The 21,192-nt window shown below is 41.6% G+C and overlaps 1 protein-coding gene across 2 annotated transcripts in view; it reads left to right on the top strand.

Annotated features, from left to right (window-relative positions):
• VIT (vitrin) overlaps positions 1–21,192 on the top strand; it is a 131,599-nt gene that overhangs the window by 21,248 nt on the left and 89,159 nt on the right. For both annotated transcript variants that reach the window (XM_011935979.1, XM_011935978.1), the window contains exon 3: positions 12,859–12,924. In XM_011935979.1, the coding sequence (XP_011791369.1) occupies positions 12,859–12,924 (66 nt within the window). The remainder of the gene's footprint in view (positions 1–12,858; positions 12,925–21,192) is intronic.

The following is a 21,192-nucleotide window of genomic DNA, read 5'->3' as shown; positions in this document are numbered from 1 at the left end:
ATATTTTGTTTTGTTTTGTTTTTTTGTTTTTGTATTTTTAGTAGAGATGGGGTTTCACCATGTTAGCCAGGGTGGTCTCAATCTCCTGATCTTGTGATCCGCCCGCCTCAGCCTCCCAAAGTGCTGGAATTACAGCCGTGAGCCACCGCACCCAGCCCAAAGATGATTTTTTAAAAAAAGAATCCATTATCACCAGAGTATGCAATCTTGCATAGGCCCTTGAGGAGCAGCAGGTCAACTAGAAGTACTCAGCTAAAGTGCTGAGGGGTTTAGGACCAAGCCCAAGGGTCATCTTCCATTAAGCTTGGCCCCACTGTGCCATGGCCTTGTCAGGTAGAGTAATCCTGTGGATCATTGTGAAATTACTGCCAGGAAGGTGTGAAGAAGCCTTTCAGACAGTCTTTTAGTTTGTCAGGGCTGCTGTAACAAAACACCACAATCTGGGTGGATTAGGACAACAAAAACCCGTTCTCTCCACCTTCTGGAGACTAGAAGTCCAAAATCAGTGTCAAAAGGGTTGGTTCTTTCAGAGGGCTGCAAGGCAGGAATCTGTTCCGTGTCTCTCTCCTAGCTTCTGGCTCTCTGCTGGCAATCTTTGGTGTTCTTTGGCCTGTAGATGTATGATCCTGATCACTGTCTTCATCTTCACATGGTATTCGCCCTCTACTCGTGTTTGTCTGCACATTTTCCCTTTTTATAATGACATCAGTCATATTGGATTAGAGGCACGCCCTACTCCAGTATGACCTCATCCTAACTTAACTAATTATAGCTGCAATGAGCCTATTTCCAAATAAGGTCACATTCTAAGATACGGAGGCTTAGGACTTCAACATATAAATTTGGGGGTACGTAATTCAACCCATAATATAATGAGAGTGCTCAAGGTCTGTTCAGAGGGTGTGTACCTGGCAGAACTGGGGACTGGAAGAGAAGAAGGTAATGCAGCTGGGAAGGCAAGGGGGCTCTAGGCATGTTTGGACCAGGAGTCAAAGGGAGGATATGGGTTCTAGTCCTGACTCCACCATCAACTTGCCAATTTTGTCAAGTCACTCATTGTCTCAGAGCTTCCTGCAAATTATATGTTTGAGCTATTAATCACCCAACCCTATGTAACAGGGCTGCCAGAGACCTGGGGGCAGCTCTGTCCAAGCTACTTGTCTCTCAGGTAAGCTACTTTCTCCTGGAGCCAAAGAAAAGGCCAAAAACAATGCTCTGTCTTCACTTTGGATAAGTCCTCAAGGATACCAGGTACTCTCAGGAACCAGTGGCACTATTTCCTGGCTCCTGTCAGATGGCCATAAGAAGCCCTGAGGAACTTCTAGGCACCTGGACCAGAAGCCCTACCCCAACCACTGCTGTTGTCCTCAGAGACTGGGTAAGGTCCAAGGGTCAACCATCCCAACACTGCCTCTACAATTGCTCTATATGCCTGGCTTGCTTTAGCAAACAAAAAGTTGGCTATGACACTGGGGAACAATCCCTTGAAAGCATAAGGTCCTTCATTTCCCCCTTACCCCTTTGAGAAGCTACCTCTCTTTTCATTCTAACATACAAGTTAGTAGGTTTCTAACATAAGAATGGATTGAGAGTGGGACAAGAGGTTAGGAATAGGGTTTAGTCAAACAAATGAAACAAACTCTGAGGCCATTTCACCCTCTGCATCTTCCCAGCATCACAGAAACAAGAAAGGAAGATCTGGCTGTCTTTTGTACCCTGCCTTTCTCAGCCTGCCCTTGCCCTTCTGGCTTGCTTATTCAGATAGCAAGAAATCACAGTAGAAAAAGGAGACCCCTGTACCTCAAAACAATAAAGGTCATGTATGACAGGGCCACAGCTAATATCATAATCAATGGTGAAAAGCTAAAAGCTTTTCCTCTAAGATCAGAAATGAGACAAGGATGCCCACCCTTGCTACTTCCGTTCAACATGTTACTGGAAGTCCTACCCAGAGCAATTAGGCAAGGAAAGGAAATAGAGATATTCAAACTGAAAAAGAAATAAAACTTTCTCTGCAGATAACATGATATGATATATAGAAAACCCTGAAGACTCCACCAAAAACCTGTTAGAACTAATAAACGAATTCAGTAAAGTTATAGAATACAAAATTAACATACAAAAGTCAGTAGCACCTCTATATACTAACAGTGAACTATCTGAAAAAGAAATCAAGGAAACAATCTCATTTACCATAGCATCAAAAAAAAAAAAAAAAACTACTTAGGAATAAATTTAACCATAGAGGTGAAAGATCTGTGCATTGAAAATTATAAAACATTGATGAGGCCAGGCACAGTGGCCCACACCTGTAATCCCAGCATTTTGCATGGCTTAAGTGGGCCGATCGCTTGAGCCCAGAAGCTTGAGACCAGCTTGTGAAGCATGGAGAAACCCTGTATCTACAAAAAAAAAAAAAAATTATCCAGGTGTGGTAGCATGTGACTGTAGTCCTAGCTACTCGAGAGTCCGAGGAGGGAAGATCACCTGAGTTCAGGGAGATTGAGGTTACAGTGAGCCATGATCATGCCATTGCACTCCAACATGGATGACAGAGTAAGGCCCTGACTCACACACACCAAAAACAAGATGCAGAAAATTGAAGAAGATGGACATAAATGGAAAGATATTCCATGTTCATGGATTGCAAGAATTAATATTGTTAAAATGCCTATACTATCCAAAGCAAGCTACAGATTCTTTTATGCAATCCTCAAAGCAATCCCTATTGAAATTTCAATGGCATTCTCCACAGAAATTTGGAAAAAGAATTCTAAATTCATATGGAAACAGAAAAGATTCCAAAAGGTCAAAGCAATCCTGAGCAAAAAGAACAAAGGTGGAGGCATCAAATACCCAATGTCCAAATACACTACAAAGCTATAGTAATCAAAACAGCATGGTACTGGCATAAAAACAGACATATAATCCCATGAAACAAAATAAAGAACCCAGAAATAAACCCATACGTTTATGTTTAATTGATTTTTAACAAAGGTGAGAAGAACACACAATGGGGAAAAAGCAGTCTCTTCAATAAGTGGTATTGGGAAAATAGTATATCCATATGCAGAAGAATGTAATTGGGCCCTTAGCTCACACTGTATACAAAAATTAACTCGAAATTGACTAAAGATTTAAATGTAAGACTTGAAGTTATAAAACTACTGGAAGAAAACATAAGAAAAAAGCTTTGTGACATTGGTCTGGGCAATGACTTTTTGGATATAACCCTAAAAGCACAGGCAATAAAAGCAAAGGCAGACAAATGGGCTTGCACCAAAACCTTCTGCACAGTAAAAGGAACAACCAACAGAATGAAGAGACAATTTGTAGAATGGAAGATAATATTTGTAAACCATACATTTGATAAGGGATTAATATCCAAAATATATAAGGAACTCTAACAAATCAACAGCATGAAAACAAATACCCTAATTTTTAAAATGGACAAAGGATGTGAATAGACATTTCTCAAAAGAAGACATACAAATGGTCAAAAGGCATATGAAAAAATGCTCAACATCACTAATATCATGTAAATGCAAATTAAGGCCACGATGAGATATTACCTCACATCCGTTAGAATGGCTGTTATTAAAAAACAAAAGATAAGTGTTGGCAAGGATGTGGAGAAAAGGGAGCCTTTCTAAACTGTTAGTAGGAATGTAAATTAATAAACCCATATTATGAGATAAACCCAAACAATGAGATTCCTTCAAAACATAAAAATAAGAATTACCATGTCATCCAGCAATCCCACATCTGAGTATATGTCCAGGGAAAATGAAATCAGTCTGTTGAAGAGATATCCTTACCCCCATGTTCAATGCAGCATATTCACAACAGTCAAAATAAGGAATCAACCTAAGTGTCTATCAATGGATGAATGAATAAAGAAAATGTGGTGCACATATACAATGGAATATTATTCTGCCATAAAAAAAGAAATCCTGGCATTTACAGTGTAAATGTACCAGAGGATGTTATACTAAGTGAAATAAATCAGGCACAGAAAGACAAAGACTGTATGATCTCATTTACATACTGTATCGAATCTACAAAAGTCAAACTGATGGAAGCAGAGAGTAGAACAATGGTTTCCAGGGGCTGGGGAGCTGGGGAAATAGGGAGATGCTGGCCAAAAGGTACAAACTTTCAGGCCAGGTGTGGTGGCTTATGCCTGTAATCCTAGCACTTTGGGAGACCGAGGTGGGTGGATCACCTGAGGTCAGGAGTTCGAGACCAACCCGGCCAACATGGTGAAATCCCCGTCTCTACTGAAAATACAAAAATTAGCAGAGTATGGTAGCGGGCACCTGTAATCTAAGCTACTTGGGAGGCTGAGGCAGGAGAATTGCTGGAACCCGGGAGGCAGAAGTTGCAGTGAGCCAAGATTGTGCCATTGCACTCCAGCCTGGGCAACAACAGCTAGACTCCATCTCAAAAAAAAAAAAAAAAAAAGGTACAAACTTTCAGTTACAAGATGAATATGTTCTGGTGATCTAATGTACAGCGCAGTGACTAAAGCTTATAAAACTGCATTGTTTACTTGAAATATGCTAAGAGAGTAGAGTTAAGATGTACTCACCACATACATACAAATTGTTAAGTATGTGAGGTGATGGCTATGTTAATTAGCTTGATTTAATCATTTCACAATGTACACATATATCAAAACATCATAAATATAGACGATTTTCATTTGTCAATTATACCTTAATGAAGCTGGGGGGAATAATAAATCACTCTATTAATGAAAAACAAGAAGGCTCGCGTTCACATAGTCCCCTTTCCAGGTCCTCGTGCGTCTGCCTCCCTGCCATCTCTCTCCTCTGCTTACATGTCTTCACCCCAGGGTCATTTGCTTAAGTCTCTCTACCCCTCCTCTGGGTGCTGTGATGGCCTCCTTGCCCCAAATCCTTACGCCTTTACCTCATTTTCTACCATACCCCTATTAATCTTTTAAAGCCCACATCTGACCTCCACTCTGTTGCTCTCCATGCAAACTCGGTGTTTTCCCTTTGCCTTTAGGATGCAGTGCAAGTTTCTTCAAGTGCCTTGCTTGTGGGGCCTTCCTGATATGGCTCTTGCTCTCCTCCCCTGCTCTTGTCACTCACCATAGCGCCCACTCCAGCACTGAACTTCTAATTTCCCTGGGGAATGCATCATTTCTCACCTACAGGCCTTTGAACATGCCATTCCCTTTCCTGGAATGCTCTTCCTCTCACTGACATGCCCACACCCCCTCCCACAAACCATGCTATTCCTCCAGGAAGCTTCCCTCATCCCCATTAGGTTGGACCATCTTCTATGCATTTCCTTGGTGTCCTGTGTTTCTTCTCACATAGCTGCAAGATATTGGCCTTGTCATTTTTCTGGCTCTCCAAAATCTGTAAACTCACTGAGGGTGGCAGCTGTATCATGCTCAGGGTCGTATCTCTAGTGCTCACCACATATCATAGGCACTCAATAAATATTTCTAAACAAATAATTGTCCTTAAGGAGGCTTGATTTTTAAGGTATTGGAGCCATTCAAGGATCTCTCAAAAGCTCTCTAAATAAATGTCAATTAAGTGTTTAATGTGTTTAATTAAGAGGTAGCATGCTTGTTTTAGACATGTTTCAATGCATGCTAGAGCAGAGTTTTGCAGTGCTCATTGTCATTGGAGTATTGTTTATAATCCACATGTACACTGGCAGGGAGCAAGTAGAGTAAAGAGGCCAACACTGTAGCCAGCAAACTCGCATTCTGGTTCCAACTTCTTCCCCCAAATGACTGCAGCATTAGCCAAGGTGGTGACACTGGGCCTGGTTTCCTTTCTATAAAATAAAGGATGACCTCCAAAGCTCCTCCCAGCTTTAAATATCCTATGACTTGAAGCATAATTTTATGATTTACATGATTGTAGAGAATAAGCTGTCATGGCTTTCCTATGAAGCTCTGATTTATTTGATGCTAAATGTTTCATTGAGTACATAATCCTAAATTAAAGCATCAGGGAAACCTGAACTATGTTTAAATGATCTGCTTTATAAATTGGTTTTCAAGGAGGCATTGTGGATACTATCTATGTTAGCACACAGAGGGTCTCCAAAAAGATCTAACAGGAAGTTTATGGGCTAGAATGAGGCATGCCTATAAAAGTTCTAGGTACACAAGTATTCAGTAAGTACCTACTGATTTGATCATTGATTAGATGTTCTGGTATTTCATGTCTTTTCTTCAACATAATGTGGATTCTGATTATAATTCATTACTGACAGGAAAACTGGAAAACATGAGCACAGATGAATCACGCCAATAATTTTAGAAAGCAGTTTTCATTATTATAAACCTATATGATTTCAATATGACCAGAGTAAAAAATAATTGTTCTTTATCATTACATCAGTTATTTCTCATTTATATAAGATTCTAATTATATAAATTATGTCTATATAAAATATATATTTTATATTAAATACAAATGTAAAAGGGGAAAATACAGAAAACATAAAATGGAAATAATAATTCCTCCATTATTAACATTTTAGTATATTTGTTCCAGTTATTTATCTGCATATATTTTAAACTTGTCGGAGTCATTCTTAGGGTTAGAGCTGAACACGTCACAGGTAATTTAATATTCTACTACACACCATTTGTAATAAATGCCTAGGATTTCTCATTATTGGCATGTTTTCAACATTTTATTATTTCCAGATCCATTAGAAATAATGCTACAATGAGCATTTTTTTACATAAATCTTTGTCTACACCTCTGATTATAACTTGGGATATATTCCTAGAAGTTTGTTTTCTAGGCCAAAGAATATAAAAGTTTTTAAGGCTCTTGAAATTGCTTTCCAGAATGGTCCTGCTTGCTTATACTTCACCAACAGTGTTCAGGGAAGCCCTAATCTCAAATCCCTGCCAGGATTAAATATAATTTTATGTTCCATATTTATTAGCACGATATGGGAAAACACCCCCTCATTTTGCTTTAGCTTGCATTTTTAACATTAAGAAGATTAAACATAGTTTCAAGCTTATTCATTTATATTTTCTCTATGCATTATACAATAAATTTTAAAAATCAGTATTTGAACTGTCCTGATTGTCACATCAGAGAGGGAGAGAGTGAAGTGGAAGAAATTTTTTTTCTGAAAAAGTAATTTTAGTATTTAATATGCTTGAACATTTCAAGCACTACTAAAGAAAGAAAAGACAGCCTGGGCAACATAGCGAGGCACTGTCTCTACAAAAAATAAAAAAGTAGACGGACATGGTGGCACACATGTCTGTAAGCCCAACTATTTGGGAGGTTGAGGCAGGAGGATCGCTGGAGCCCAGGAGTTCAAGGTAGCAGTAGGCTGTGATCACACCACTGCATTCTAGCCTTGGCAAGACAGGAAAAGAAAGGAAAGGAGAGGAAAGGAGAGGAAAGGGGAGGGGAGGGGAGGAGAGGAGAAGAGAAGAGAAGAGAAGGAGAAGACAATTGTTTATGTTATTCAAAACTGAAACATCAGATTTTTGTTGTTGTGTGTTTTTTTGAGATGGAGTTTCACTCTTGTTGCCCAGGCTGGAGTGCAGTGGCGCGATCTCAGCTCATTGCAACCTCCGCCTTCTGGTTTCAAGTGATTCTCCTGCCTCAGCCTCCCGAGTAGCTGGGATTACAGGTGCCAGCCACCATGCCAGGTTAATTTTTGTATTTTTAGTAGAGACGGGGTTTCCCCATGTTGGCCAAAGAACACTGGATTTTTAAGGACTGAGAAGCATTGCTGAGAAGCATTGCTGCATGATTGCCTTGGAATTTGGGGTTCCAGACTTAACTCTCTTCAAGTTTTCTTAACACACATGGCCTCCATTGCCAGATAATTAACTACGGTCACACGGGGGCTGGCTCTCAGACCTGTCTGCGGCTTTGCGCTTTGAAGTGGGCATCAGGCATCCATCCTGGTGCTCTGCTAGGTGTCCTAGGAAAATGAACACAAGATTGATTTTTCTCTTCCCCAACTTCAACATGCCATTTACCATTTCCAATGTAGCAAGAGGGGGATTGCTGAGGAGGAGTGAAGACTTGCTCCAGGGCGCAAGCACATTTGCAGGCCCTACTGACCAGCCATCCCCTGGAGGAGTGGTTTCTGAGGAGCTTTCATTATAAGCACAGAAGCTGAGGGGACGGCCTGTGTGTGCCATCAAAGATAATGACTTTATTAATTACTGCTGTTCAACTGAACCCAGCTATGCATCTTTTCAGCCTAAAAGGTCCTGGGCAACCAAAAGCAAATGATGGGGTGATCTTACTAAAATATTTATAGTCCTAATGATACCAGGACTTATAAACCACTTGCCTCAGGCACAGAGGCCAAGAACAGTTTTTGGTTTTCCACAAAAATGGATACCCAAATTTATTATTTCACTTACTCCCTCCCCTTGCTCAATTTTTTTTTCTATGTATGTATTTAGTACTCATTTTAAAAAATATTATAGGATTATAGATATTTATTTTTGAGCATTAAGTGTAAATATAGTCTTCGCACAGAGTTAATTGACAAGAAGCTACTATAAAAATTAGACCTCCAGGACACTCATACCCACTCAAACCCCAGAAGTAAATATACCTAAAAAATGTCTGCCTTCATTCTGCCTGGCTAGACTTCTGGTTCTCACTCAGTTCTCTTTCACGTTTCTGTTCTCCTAGGACATGGTATGTCAATTACTCAGGCCTCAACTAGTGCTAACAGTCAAAATTGGAGATAATTCAATGGCCACATCATTGGCACAGGTTAGCTAGGGTCTTAGTTCATGCAGGCTGCTATAAAAAACTGCTACAGACTGAGTGGCTTAGAAAAACAGAAGTTTATTTCTCACCGTTGTGGAGGCTGGGAAGTCCAAGATCAGGGTGCTGATGGATTCAGGGTCTGCTCAGGGTCTGCTTCCTGGTTCCTAGAGAGCCATCTTTTTGGTGTGTTCTCACATGACAGAAGGGGCAAACCAGCTCTCTAGGGTACCTTTTATAAGGGCACTTATCCCTTCGTGAGGGTTCACTGTCAAGAGCTGCGACGTCCCAAAGGCTCCACTTTTTTTTTTTTTTTTTTTTTTTTTTTTTTTTTTTTTTTTTTTGAGACGGAGTCTTGCTCTGTCGCCCGGGCTGGAGTGCAGTGGCCGGATCTCAGCTCGCTGCAAGCTCCGCCTCCCGGGTTTACGCCATTCTCCTGCCTCAGCCTCTGGAGTAGCTGGGACTACAGGCGCCCGCCTCGTCGCCTGGCTAGTTTTTTGTATTTTTAGTAGAAACGGGGTTTCACCGTGTTAGCCACGATGGATGGTCTCGATCTCCTGACCTCGTGATCCGCCCGTCTCAGCCTCCCAAAGTGCTGGGATTACAGGCTTGAGCCACTGCGCCCGGCCAGGCTCCACTTTCTAACATCATCACACTGGGGGTTAGGATGTCAATGTTAGGAATTCTAGTTGGGGGGTGTTGGGGGGGGCAGGTAAACAGACATTGAGACCATAGTAGCTGGATAATCATAAGATAAATAAAGAGTTTTTTTTTTAACACTTGGTGGCATTGCCACTTTTTTCTTCAAAAATAGTTGCCAATCCAAGAACTCCTAAGTCCATTTATACCTAAGTTGAGGATCTGTGTTCAGTTAAAAACAAACACACCCGCCGGGCGCGGTGGCTCATGCCTGTAATCCCAGCACTTTGGGAGGCCGAGACGGGAGGATCACCTGAGGTCAGGAGTTCAAGACCAGCCTGGCCAACATGGTGAAACCCCATCTCTGCTAAATATACAAAAATTAGCCAGCCAGAGCGAGACTGTCTCAAAAAAAAAAAAAAAGCTATCAGAAATTTTCACAATACGTATCAAGATTTTAAGTGAGCATACATTTCAAACAAATTCTATTTGGAAATGTATTTTAAGGAAATAATGGATCTATGCAAAGATTATGCTATTTCTATTAAATCAAAGTTTGGTTATGATACATCCATATAGGGTAATACTTTGCAGGGAATTAAAATTACTGTAGAAAGAACATTTAATGACAAGAAAAAATGTTGATATATATCATTAAGTAGAAATAAGTTATCAAACATTGTAAACAACATGAGTATGATCAAATGTTTGTTTAAATGTATTCATATGAATACCTGTATACATATAGAAAAAGACTGGAAAATATTATACTTTTATATTCATCCACATTTGTGTTGTTTACATCTTTCTACAAAGAACATGTATCTTTTTAAATAATAAAAACAGCCAACATTCACTTTTTAATGAATGGAGACAATATATAAAAAGCCTCAGGCTGGGTGCGGTGTCTCACGCCTGTAATACCAATACTTTGGGAGGCCGAGGCAGGTGGATCACCTGAGGTCAGGAGTCTGAGACTAGGCTGGCCAACATGGTGAAACCCCATCTCTACTAAAAATACAAAAAAAATACACCTGTAATCCCAGCTACTCAGGAGGTTGAGGCAGGAGAACCGCTTGAATCTGGGAGGTGGAGGTTGCAGTGAGCTGAAATCACACTACTGCACTCCAGCCTGGGTGACAGAGTGAGACTCTGTCAAAAAAAAAAAAAAAAAAAACCTCAGAAGAGAGGCTGTCTGGGAAAGAAAGGCAAGGAGAAAAGCGTGGGGAGAAGAAGGAGAGACTCATCACAAGGTCTGAGAATGCTCTATTTCATCTTACGTGCTTGAAAAGGAACCAGACTTTAAATTAGAAAGGATACAGAATTCTCCCTTCTTCACCTATTGATACACTTTAAGGAGTGTGGTGTCCAAATGCTATCGGAGGTTCTGCTCCTGTTTCTAAGGAGGAAGCTCAACTATCTGCAGTTGCCTCGATGGGACACAGAACCAGGGCTGCCAGGGGCTACGAGGGAATACTCAGGTCACTTCTCAGACATTGTGATGAGTCTCCTTCTTCTCCCTAGCCCCTTTCTCCTTGCCTTTCTTTCCCAGACAGCCTCTCTTCTGAGGCTCTTTATATGTTCCCTGCATTCAGCCTTCCCTCAAGCACACTCATATGCACACACACATAGCTGCACACACACATAGTGTGCACACACACAGATGCACACACATGCACATGCAGTTCTCCGGCTATTTGGAAACTGGCCATCTGGAAACCTGCTGTGGAAGGGAGGACAGAGCACAGGAAGGGCCGGGGTGCTCATCCCACCTCCATCATTAATTCATGGGACAAGACAAATTAGTGGACTTCTCCAGACCCACATTCCTTCCTCTGGAAAATGGGGGCTTTGTCAGGTTAGTGTGGTCAAATTTAAACACAGCAAAACAAAGGACAAGTATCCAAGAGGTGTTTTTAAAGGGACCTTTCAGCTGAGGCTGAGAAAAGTATACAAAGTACACATCTCATTTCTCCAATCTTAATACAGTCATGCGCTTCATGCACTTAATACAGTCATGCACTTCAATGTCTCAGTCAATGGCCTCCTATAAGATTATAATGGAGATGAAAAATTCCTATTGCCTAGTGACATTGTAGCCATTGATGTAGTACAACACATTACTCACGTGTGTGGTGATGCTTGTGTAAACAAACCTACTGAGCTGCCAGCAGCCATGTAGGAGTATAGCACATACTGTTATGTACAGTACATAATACTTGATAATGATTACTTGATAGATAACAAGTAACAACTACGTTGCTGGCTTATGTGTTTTCTTTTTTTTGAGACAGAGTCTCACTCTGTTGCCCAGGCTAGGGTACAGTGACGTGATCTCGGCTCACTGCAATCTCCGCCTCCTGGGTTCAAGCGATTCTCCTGCCTCAGCCTCCCAAGTAGCTGGAATTACAGGCATATGCCACCACTCCCAGCTAATATTTTTCTATTTTTAGTAGACGCAGGGTTTCACCATGTTGGCCACACTTGTCTCAAACTCCTGACCTCAGGTGATTCACCCACCCCTGCCTCCCAAAGTGCTGGGATTACAGGCGTGAGCCACCACGCCCGGCCTGTATTTTATATCTTATATTTTTATCATTATTTTAGAGTATACTCCTTTTACTCACCTAAAAAAAAAAAGTTATCATAACTTTTAACCAAAACATTTTAAAAGTAAAAAATTTTAAAATCTCAAGAATACAAAAAAGCTGGTGGAATAAGGATATAAGGAAAGATAATATTTTTGTACAGCTGTAAAATGTGTGTGTTTTAAGCTAAGCGTTATTACAAAAGAGTCAAAAAGTTAAAAAATCAACAAGTTTATAAGGTGAAAAAGATATAGTAAGCTAAGATTAATATTATATTAAAGAAAAAATATTTTTTATAAATTTAGTGTAGACATAAACAGTGGTTATAAAATCTACGGTTTTGTACAGTAATATCCTAGGCCTTCACACTCACTCACCCCTCACTCACTGACTCACCCAGAGCAACTTCCAGTCCGGCAAGCTCCATTCATGCTAAGTGCCCTCTACAGATGTACCACTTTTTATCTTTTATACTGTATTTTTACTGTACATTTTTTATGTTTAGATATATTTTGATACATAAATACTTATCAGTTGTTAACAATTGTTTACAGTATTCAGTACAGTAACATGCTGTACAGGTTTTTGACCTAAGAGGCAATAGACCATACCATACAGCCTAGGTGTGTAGTAGACCATCTAGGTTTGTGTAAGTACACTCTACAATATCGGCACAATGATGAAATCGCCTATTGACACATTTCTCAGAGCACAGCCCCATCATTAAGTGATGCATGACTGTAAGAGGGAAAATTTGTTCCGCCAGTGAGAATACTTTGTGGATGATCAAAATAAATATGAGTCAAAAGAGAAAGCATTTAGGTAAAATAATATTGATTAAATTTTTTAAATTTTTCTTTATGTAGTTTTGCTGGTGACTGGAGTACATTCAAACAAAGAAACTTCAAAGAAGATTAAAAGGCCCAAGTTCAGTAAGTAAAATCACAATTCCTTGTTGGCATAAGGCTTGTTTCTCCCATGGAGGGTTATTATACTTGCTTTAGATAATTTTTGTTTTGGTTTGGTTTTTGTCTCTATCTCAATTAATTTCTACTCAGACTAATTAGTGATAAGTCTTATCCCCTACCACATTCCAAAAGGTGTTTGAGATAGGAGCCCTGACTTTAGGGTAAAGGATATGTAGTTCCCTTGCACTAGAAAAACTCAAAATACACATACAGAGACCAGGCAACAGTATGTCTCTATGGCTAAGTGGAATAAGCTTAGCCCTGACATTGAAATGTTGTCTCAGTTCCCCATACCAGAGAACTTATTTTGGCTAACGCAAAGGTCTAGCAAACCTGCCCACCTTCCAACAGACCCTGGGATCAGAAGGCAAATCTCGCAAAAAAGCCCATGCAATTTCACACCCAATCAATGGAAGGAGAAAAAATAAATTTCACTTTTGAGTGGTGTATCAGTTAAGATTAGATGACAGAAAATCTGGAATAAGGGCAAGGGTGGTGGCTCACGCCTGTAATCTCAGCATTTTGAAAGGCTGAGGCGGACAGATCACTTGAAGTCAGGAGTTCAAGACCAGCCTGACCAACATGGTGTCTCTATTAAAAATTCAAAAATTAGCCAGGCTTGATGGTGCATGCCTGTAATCCCAGCTATTGGGGAGGCTGAGGCATAAGAATCACTTGAACCTGGGAGATGGAGGTTGCAGTGAGCCCAGATCATACCACTGAACTCCAGCCTGGGCCAGAGTGAGACTGCATCAAAAAAAAAAAAAAAAAGAAAATCTGGAATAATAGATGCTTACTTAAGACTGCTGTTTCTTTCTCTCTCGTGGTCTTGGCTTTTATAGAAGTTCCACAATCTCCAGGGACCTAGACTTCTGGCTTCTAATTCTGCCATTTTCAATGTGGCTCCTAATTCATTGCCCAAAATCATTGCCCCAGCTCCATCCATCAGGTCCACATTCCAGTCAGTAGGAAGGGATGAAGAAAGGCACATAATAGTGATGCAGGATTTTTCTTCTCAGTCATTTTGCAAGCCAGGGACCCCCAGCCAGTGATGCTTCACCTGGGCCTTGCTTGGCCATGCTGGCATGCCCCAGCACACCTGTGTTACAGCTTAAACTCATGTTCAGCAGTTCCCAAGTGCTTGTACCATGCCCAAGAAGAATGATAATAACCTGGACATTGAAGGGTGAGGAGGGCTGAGAATTTTACTGAGTGAAGGAACAGCTCTCAGCAGAGAGGGGGTCCTGTGAGGGGTGGTTCTCCTACCCAAAGGCATGAAAGTCCCTAATGTGGCTCCGTCTGGGGACTTTTACGGATTCAGAATGGGGAGTATGTGCTGATTGGTTTGTGAGTATGCAAAAAAGGTTACAGCAAAGACACCACTCAAAGGTGGGCATGACAGTGTAGAAAACCAATTAGGAAAAGGGTAGGTATATGTAAAACACGTGAAGGGTGGGGATCCATCAGAGGAAAGCACACCAAACAGGAAGACAGGTTCTCAATCCAGTCTGAGGATTTAATTTGTAGCTTGGCTTTCAGGCTTTGAACTGTCTTTGGCTTGGAGGTGGGGTTTCACCAGGGACCCACCCCTATCTGCCTAGGCGTTTGGCTGCCTCCTACCTCTCTCAATAGCTCCCTTTAAAGCTACATCCAGAAAGTTCAATATAACCCCTCTCTTTAAGTACTACTGGCCAGCAGTAAGGTAGAGTGGTGGGAAATGTCTTGATTTTTTTTCTTTTTTTGAGATGGAATCTCACTCTGTCACCAGGCTGGAGTGCAGTGGTGCGATCTTGGCTCACTGCAACCTCCGCCTCCTGGGTTCACACCATTCTCCTGCCTCAGCCTCCCAAGTAACTGGGACCATAGGCACCCACCACCACGCCCGGCTAATTTTTTGTATTTTTAGTAGAGACGGGGTTTCACCGTGTTGGCCAGGATGGTCTCGATCTCTTGACCTTGTGATCCACCTGCCTTGGCCTCCCAAAGTGCTGTGATTACAGGCATGAGTCACCACGCCCAGCCATGTCTTGATTTTAAACATCCATGTCCCTTGCTAAAAGTAATAAGGGGTATTATTACTAAGAAAAAAGAGAAGAATGGATATTGGGAAATAACTCACAGAAGACACAGATGGAAAACTCACACTCAAATATTGTAAGCACACTGGGATATCTGTATCCAAATTTGTAGGCCTGGTGGAAGCTTAAGTTAAAGTGTGTTTATAAAGAAGCATTAAAAAAGGCTTTATATACAGTCAATGTTCTGTGCTCTCCACAACTGAAACCTTCTTCATAGGCATTAAATTTAGGTACCTTGAAATCAGCCACATTAATCATTTGAAATAAAAGAAAGATTTGCTTCACACAGCCTCTTTTTGCTTCTGCTCTTTTAAACCTTCCATGTGAGATTTCCTGTTGAAATGAGACCAAAAGGGCAACCATCCACAGCCTCCTAGTCTGAAATACTAAAAAGGAATCAGTTGTTTATTTATTTCTGTCAGGACCAAGAGCCAAGAGGACCGGCCCTGGGGCAGATGTGTGTTCAAAACAATGATTAGGTTAATATGGAGACAAATGCACGCCCAAAGATGAAGTCCTTTGGGCTGTTTCCAGTGTCTTCATTAACTCATATACAAAAATCATGAAAGGTTCCATGATTACCATGACAACAGTTGGCAGTGACTATGAAAGTCTGTGCTAAATGACCCAAGGGCAAACCTCTTTGAGAGATCTCAAATGGATTGAATTTCTGATATGCTAAATTCCAGCCTTATTCTCAAAATCTCCCTAGTGATGCAGCACATTGGAATCAATAAATGCATGAGGTCTTGTCTCTAATTAGAAACTCTGGCACAATTATTAAATAGGGAAAAAGAGATACAATGAAGGTAATTGGATATTCCCAAACCACGGAGATATCTGATTCTTGATCTCCAGAGTATTTCTAAATCATAGTCTATAGCTTGAGGCCAAACTCTTTTTCTTTCTTTCCTTCTTTCTTTTTTCTATTCAACATTGTCAGTCTGCTGCTGGGGGAGGTGACTGATGGCAAGGAAGGCACATTATTCATTCATTTGATAAGTATTTATTGGGTGTTGGCCAAGTACCAGGCACTGTGTTAGACACCCAGAAACAAAAGCAACCCAGAATCAATCTATGCCCTCACAGAGCTCACAATCTAAGGTGGAAGAAAGACAAGTCAACAGGCAATGATAATGTCCATATACGTGCTAGGACAAGAGGAGCTAAAGGTAGTCAGAGAGTTAGGAAAATAATTTGTGTATCTGGGAGGGCTTCCTGGAGAAAATGACACACACTGATTCTAAAGGCCAAATAGGGATCGGCCAGGCAAAGACGAGGAGAAAAGAGTGCAATAAGCAGAAAGAACACATCGTGCCCAAGTCCTGAAGAGTAGAAAAAGCTAAAAAGTAGTTCAACATACAGAAATAGAGAGTAGAAAGTGAATGTGTTGAGGAAAAAGATGGAAAGCAAACAGACACCAGATGGTGAAGAGCTTTACTGCCATGTTCAGGGGATCGGGACTTCATCGAGAGGGCAGTGGGGAGTATCTTCATGTGGGTTATTTTGGTTGCAATTAGCAGAACTCCAAGGCCAATCTGCTTAAGCAAAAAGGGGGATTTGGGCAGGACGTAGGGTAGCTCATAGAACCCAAGGCAGGAAATGCAGCTGTAACTCCCCTGGGTTGGACTGCAGAGGGAAAGGCCTCAGGAACCGGCACCCCTGCTTCTTCTCTCTGTGCATCTCTCTCTTTCTCTCTCTCTTTCTCTCTCTCACTCTCTCTCTCTCTCCAGATCATGTCTCTCAGTCCTGATCCCAAATTCCTGGGAGAGAGAATCTAATTGCATCGGCAAGGCTGGCAGGGGTCCACCCCTATAAAAGGAGCATGGTCCTCAGAGAATAGTAAAGTGTTAAGGAAGGTTGTGTTAGGGAAATGAAACAATCCTGCCAACATTAAACAACAACTCCTTTGTAGCAATATTTGAAGATATGAAGAGAGAAGAGAGAGAACACAACTTGTAAGTAAGCATTACAGATTTACATGCATATGCAGATAGCATGAAAGTGTGTACAAAGTCTGGACAGAATTTCACACAACTTCATAGAGTAAGTTGGAAGACGACAATTACAATTTCTCTTGCCATTCTGGAGGTAAGGGCTTACAGATCCTTACAGAAGGCCAGAGCCCTCGCATTGTAAAATCAAAAGGCTGGCTTCTTATGTCTTAATGTCTTTAAGAAAACATCCTAAGAGGACAGGGTGGTCGGGGGGCAATGGCTTCTCTCCTCTTCACTAAACAAAAAAAGCTTGATCATCTAACCGTTAGCGTTGACACCTCAAAATATATCTTACAGGATGCTATTGAAGAGTTTTAAACAGAAAGTGAAATGATAAAAGCAGGGCTTTAAACAAATCACTTTAGCTTTAATGTGAGATAGGACTAGGTCAGTGGTTCTCAATGTGTGACTCCTGGACCAGCAGCATCAGCATCATCCGGGACCTTTTGTCTCACCTGGCCCAGACATCCTGAGTCAAAAACTACAAGGGTGGGCCCAGCAATTTTTGCTTTAACCAGCTCTCCAGGTGATTCTGAGGCCTTGTAAAATGTGATAACTAGTGGACTAGAGAGAGAACCAAGACAAGGGCTTCTTGCAGATATGAATGAGAAATCATTTAGGTAGGTTCCCTTTAATGCCCCCTAACCTCTCTTTTAGAAGCCCTCAATTTTCACCAGTGTTTTTTCAAGACTCACAGTCTTCACAACCCGGAAGTCTTAAGTCAAATAACAAAGGAAAGGTAATTTTGTAGTGTTGGTCAGTGATTAATTTCCTGACCCCTCCTAGACAGGGGGCACTCTCCTAGACTCTTGAGGATCTAGTACCTGAGGCACAGTGACACTAGTTGGCAGGGCCGCATTTGAAACCCAGGTCTGCGTGATGTTCAACCCCTTACGTTTCCCCAGTGGCCTCCTCTTGAGCTGGGTGGGACTAAAGAATGAGGTGTCTGTTGCCTGGGAACGGATGAGGGTGTTGCATAATCAAAGGCTGACTAAGTAGAAAGTAAAGTAGAAAACGTATGGGAAAAATGGGAGAAGGAGAAGAGCATAACTGTCTTCTTTGGGCTTGGCTTGAAAACGCCTGCCATTCCGGTACATTTATTCTGCCTACTTATAGGGTTCCCACTGATTTTGATAGTTATCTCTTTCTCTCCTCTCTACTTTCCCTTCTTTTTCACTTCTTTGTCTTCTCGCCCCTTTTTCCTTCTTTGCATTTATTTCGTCTGTCCACGGCCTCCAGTGCCCCTCATGGATGTTACTTAGCACCACTGGTGGGGGGCCCTTTGGCCCAAGAAGGTAATATTTAAGAGTGTGTTGAAAATAATCTGGCATGTCAGGTGCAGTGGTTCACACCTGTAATTCTAGCACTTAGGGAGGCCAAGGCGGGCGGATTGCCTGAGGTCATGAGTTCCAGACCATCCTGGCCAACATGGTGAAACCCCATCTCTACTGAAAATACAAAAATTAGCCTGGTGTGGTGGCAGGCACCTGTAATCCCAGCTACTTGGGAGGCGGCAGCAGATTGCTTGAATCCAGGAGGCGGAGGTTGCGGTGAGCCAAGACTGCACCACTGCTCTCCAGCCTGGGTGACAGAGCAAGACTCTGTCTCAAAAAAAAAAAAAAAGAAAAGAAAGAAAAAAGAAAATAATCTGGCATGAGGGTCTTACAAAGAAGAAAAACAAAGATATAAAAAGCAATTGGATGGATTCTCACAGCTCTACTCCACAAACCCATGGTCCCATTCATTCTAAGCTAGTATTTTGCTTTTATGTGCTCAGTTGTATTGGATACAATTTTATCCCACCATATTTGGCTTATCACATTATTTTCAAAATCAAATTAAGTCTGACTCCAAACTGCCAATTGCTGGGGTCGGGGGTGGAATTCAAATTCCTTAATTACAAGGGCTTCCTCCCTTTCTGCTCCAGCAGAGAGGGCTTGTGCAGTCTAGAAGATTCAGGGTGGTCAGCTACTCAGCATCCAAGTTCATGTTATCTCTGGAAGGTGGGCAACCCCACTGCTTCCTGGATGATGGGATATTGGCAGAGGTGGGGAAGCCCTGTACCTAAATGTCCACCCCAAGGTGCATCACACCAGGTGCTGCCCTGAGGTGGTGCTCCTCAAAGCAGCTGCTAGGGCAAGGGATGTTTCCTTTACTGGAACCTATTTGGCCACTCCCACCTTCCCAGTCATAGAAGATCATTGTGTCTCCATCACTCTTTGGGCTGAACAAGTCCAATCCCCTGAAACAAGGGGAATTTGGAGAGTCTACTTTTCAAAGCCCGGAGAGAGTGTTGTTTTTGCGACCCACTGCCCTCTCTCCTGCAATCTTGAGATCCAATCTTGAGAGGTGGGAAAACATGAGCCTGTCTACCTTCTTAGAATAGTAAGAGGGAAAAAATGCAATGGGAAGAAATGTAAGTTAATGACTTAATAAATTAACGGGCTGTTTAATCTAAGGTAAAGTTTACCTTACTGCAGTAATGAGAGTTTTATCACTTTATTTTTAGAGGGGACATTTTCAAGGCTCTCATTTTCCTGATAAGTCTTAGAGTCATAGATCTAACCTTAGCCAGAGGCACCTCAGTAGTAGGTTTAGTCAGCATAAACCTACTCAAGCACTTTCTAACAAATTACCAAAATGTGGCTGCATTTTTCTTGATTGTTTAAGGCTACAAATAAAGATTGAAGGGCTTAGCTGTGTTCATAACACACTTCTCCTAAGGCAGTCATAATACCTTATACATTTTAAGGATTAATTTCATTCACGTGTAGGTTACACATTAAAAAAAGGCCTACTCTTTAACTTATGAGCCTTTCAGTCCATACTGTAATAAACACATCATATATTTTCCCATAAATTCTGTCCACCAGACTCTAGAACAATTCCTGCCTGGCAGAGTGTCTGTGCTAGAGGGAGAAAAGCTTTTAAGTTGTAAAATCTCATCAATGGCTTTTCATACATAATGGAGCTGTGGAAGAGCCCCAGAAGCAATGGCCTTAGTCCAAAGTGGTGTTAGATGAGATTACATTATGCAGATGGGAGCCATTGATGATTCCATGCAATGTGTTACTGGCTGCCCAACCTGCAAAGTCTGTGATCTCAGAAAGCATCAATCTTGTATATGCAAAGGAAAGCCCTGTATGCAAAGGAAAGCCCTGCTGGGCCCAAACCCTATCCTCAACACACACTCAGAACTAGGTTAGATGCCTCCTGTATGCACTGCACTTTCTCCATCAAGCACGGATGCTCCTTGACTTACAATGGGGTTGTGCTTTGATAAGCCCATAGTAGGTCACAAATGCATGTAATACCCTGAAAAACCTTTCATAAAGTTGAAAAATCGGCCAGGCGCGGTGGCTCAAGCCTGTAATCCCAGCACTTTGGGAGGCCGAGACGGGCGGATCACGAGGTCAGGAGATCGAGACCATCCTGGCTAACACGGTGAAACCCCGTCTCTACTAAAAATACAAAAACTAGCCGGGTGAGGTGGCGGGCGCCTGTAGCCTGTAGTCCCAGCTACTCGGGAGGCTGAGGCAGGAGAATGGCGTAAACCCAGGAGGCGGAGCTTGCAGTGAGCTGAGATCTGGCCACTGCACTCCAGTCCGGGCGACGAGCGAGACTCCGCCTCAAAAAAAAAAAAAAAAAAGAAAAAGAAAAATCTTAAGTTAAATCATTGTAAATCAGGGACTGTCTCTATTTACCACATATTACTCTAAGAGCTTTTTTTATACAGTCTGTCTTCCCAGCAAGACCAAAAGTACCATGAAGATCCAATCAGTGTTCATTAGATAATTATTGGATGTATGGACAAATGAACAATAACAACAAAAGCCACTACAAAATAAAGCAAAATGTGGTAAATTCTATAGGAGAATAACAAACATGGAGTCTACAGTCGGACTCTTGCTGGTCTTATGAAAGAATGTTCAAGATAAGACCTGAAAAATAAGTGAATTTTTACAGGCAGAGGTTGGGAAAGGGCTTTCTAGGTGGACTAAGCCCAGATACCATGGGAAGCAAGTAAAGGATGAGGTCAGGAGGCAGTGAATGGCAAGGAGGGTTTAAGTGTTAGGGAGTCATGGAAATGCATCTGGAAGGTGGATTAGGACCCACCAGGAAATGCCAATCTGAGAAGCTTTTTTTCTTTGTCATTC

The sequence above is a fragment of the Colobus angolensis genome, unplaced genomic scaffold (assembly GCF_000951035.1).
Source record: "Colobus angolensis palliatus isolate OR3802 unplaced genomic scaffold, Cang.pa_1.0 Scaffold15, whole genome shotgun sequence".
Classification (NCBI taxonomy): domain Eukaryota; kingdom Metazoa; phylum Chordata; class Mammalia; order Primates; family Cercopithecidae; genus Colobus; species Colobus angolensis.
Note: the sequence above shows the minus strand (reverse complement) of the source record. Positions and strands in the feature narration are given on the sequence as shown.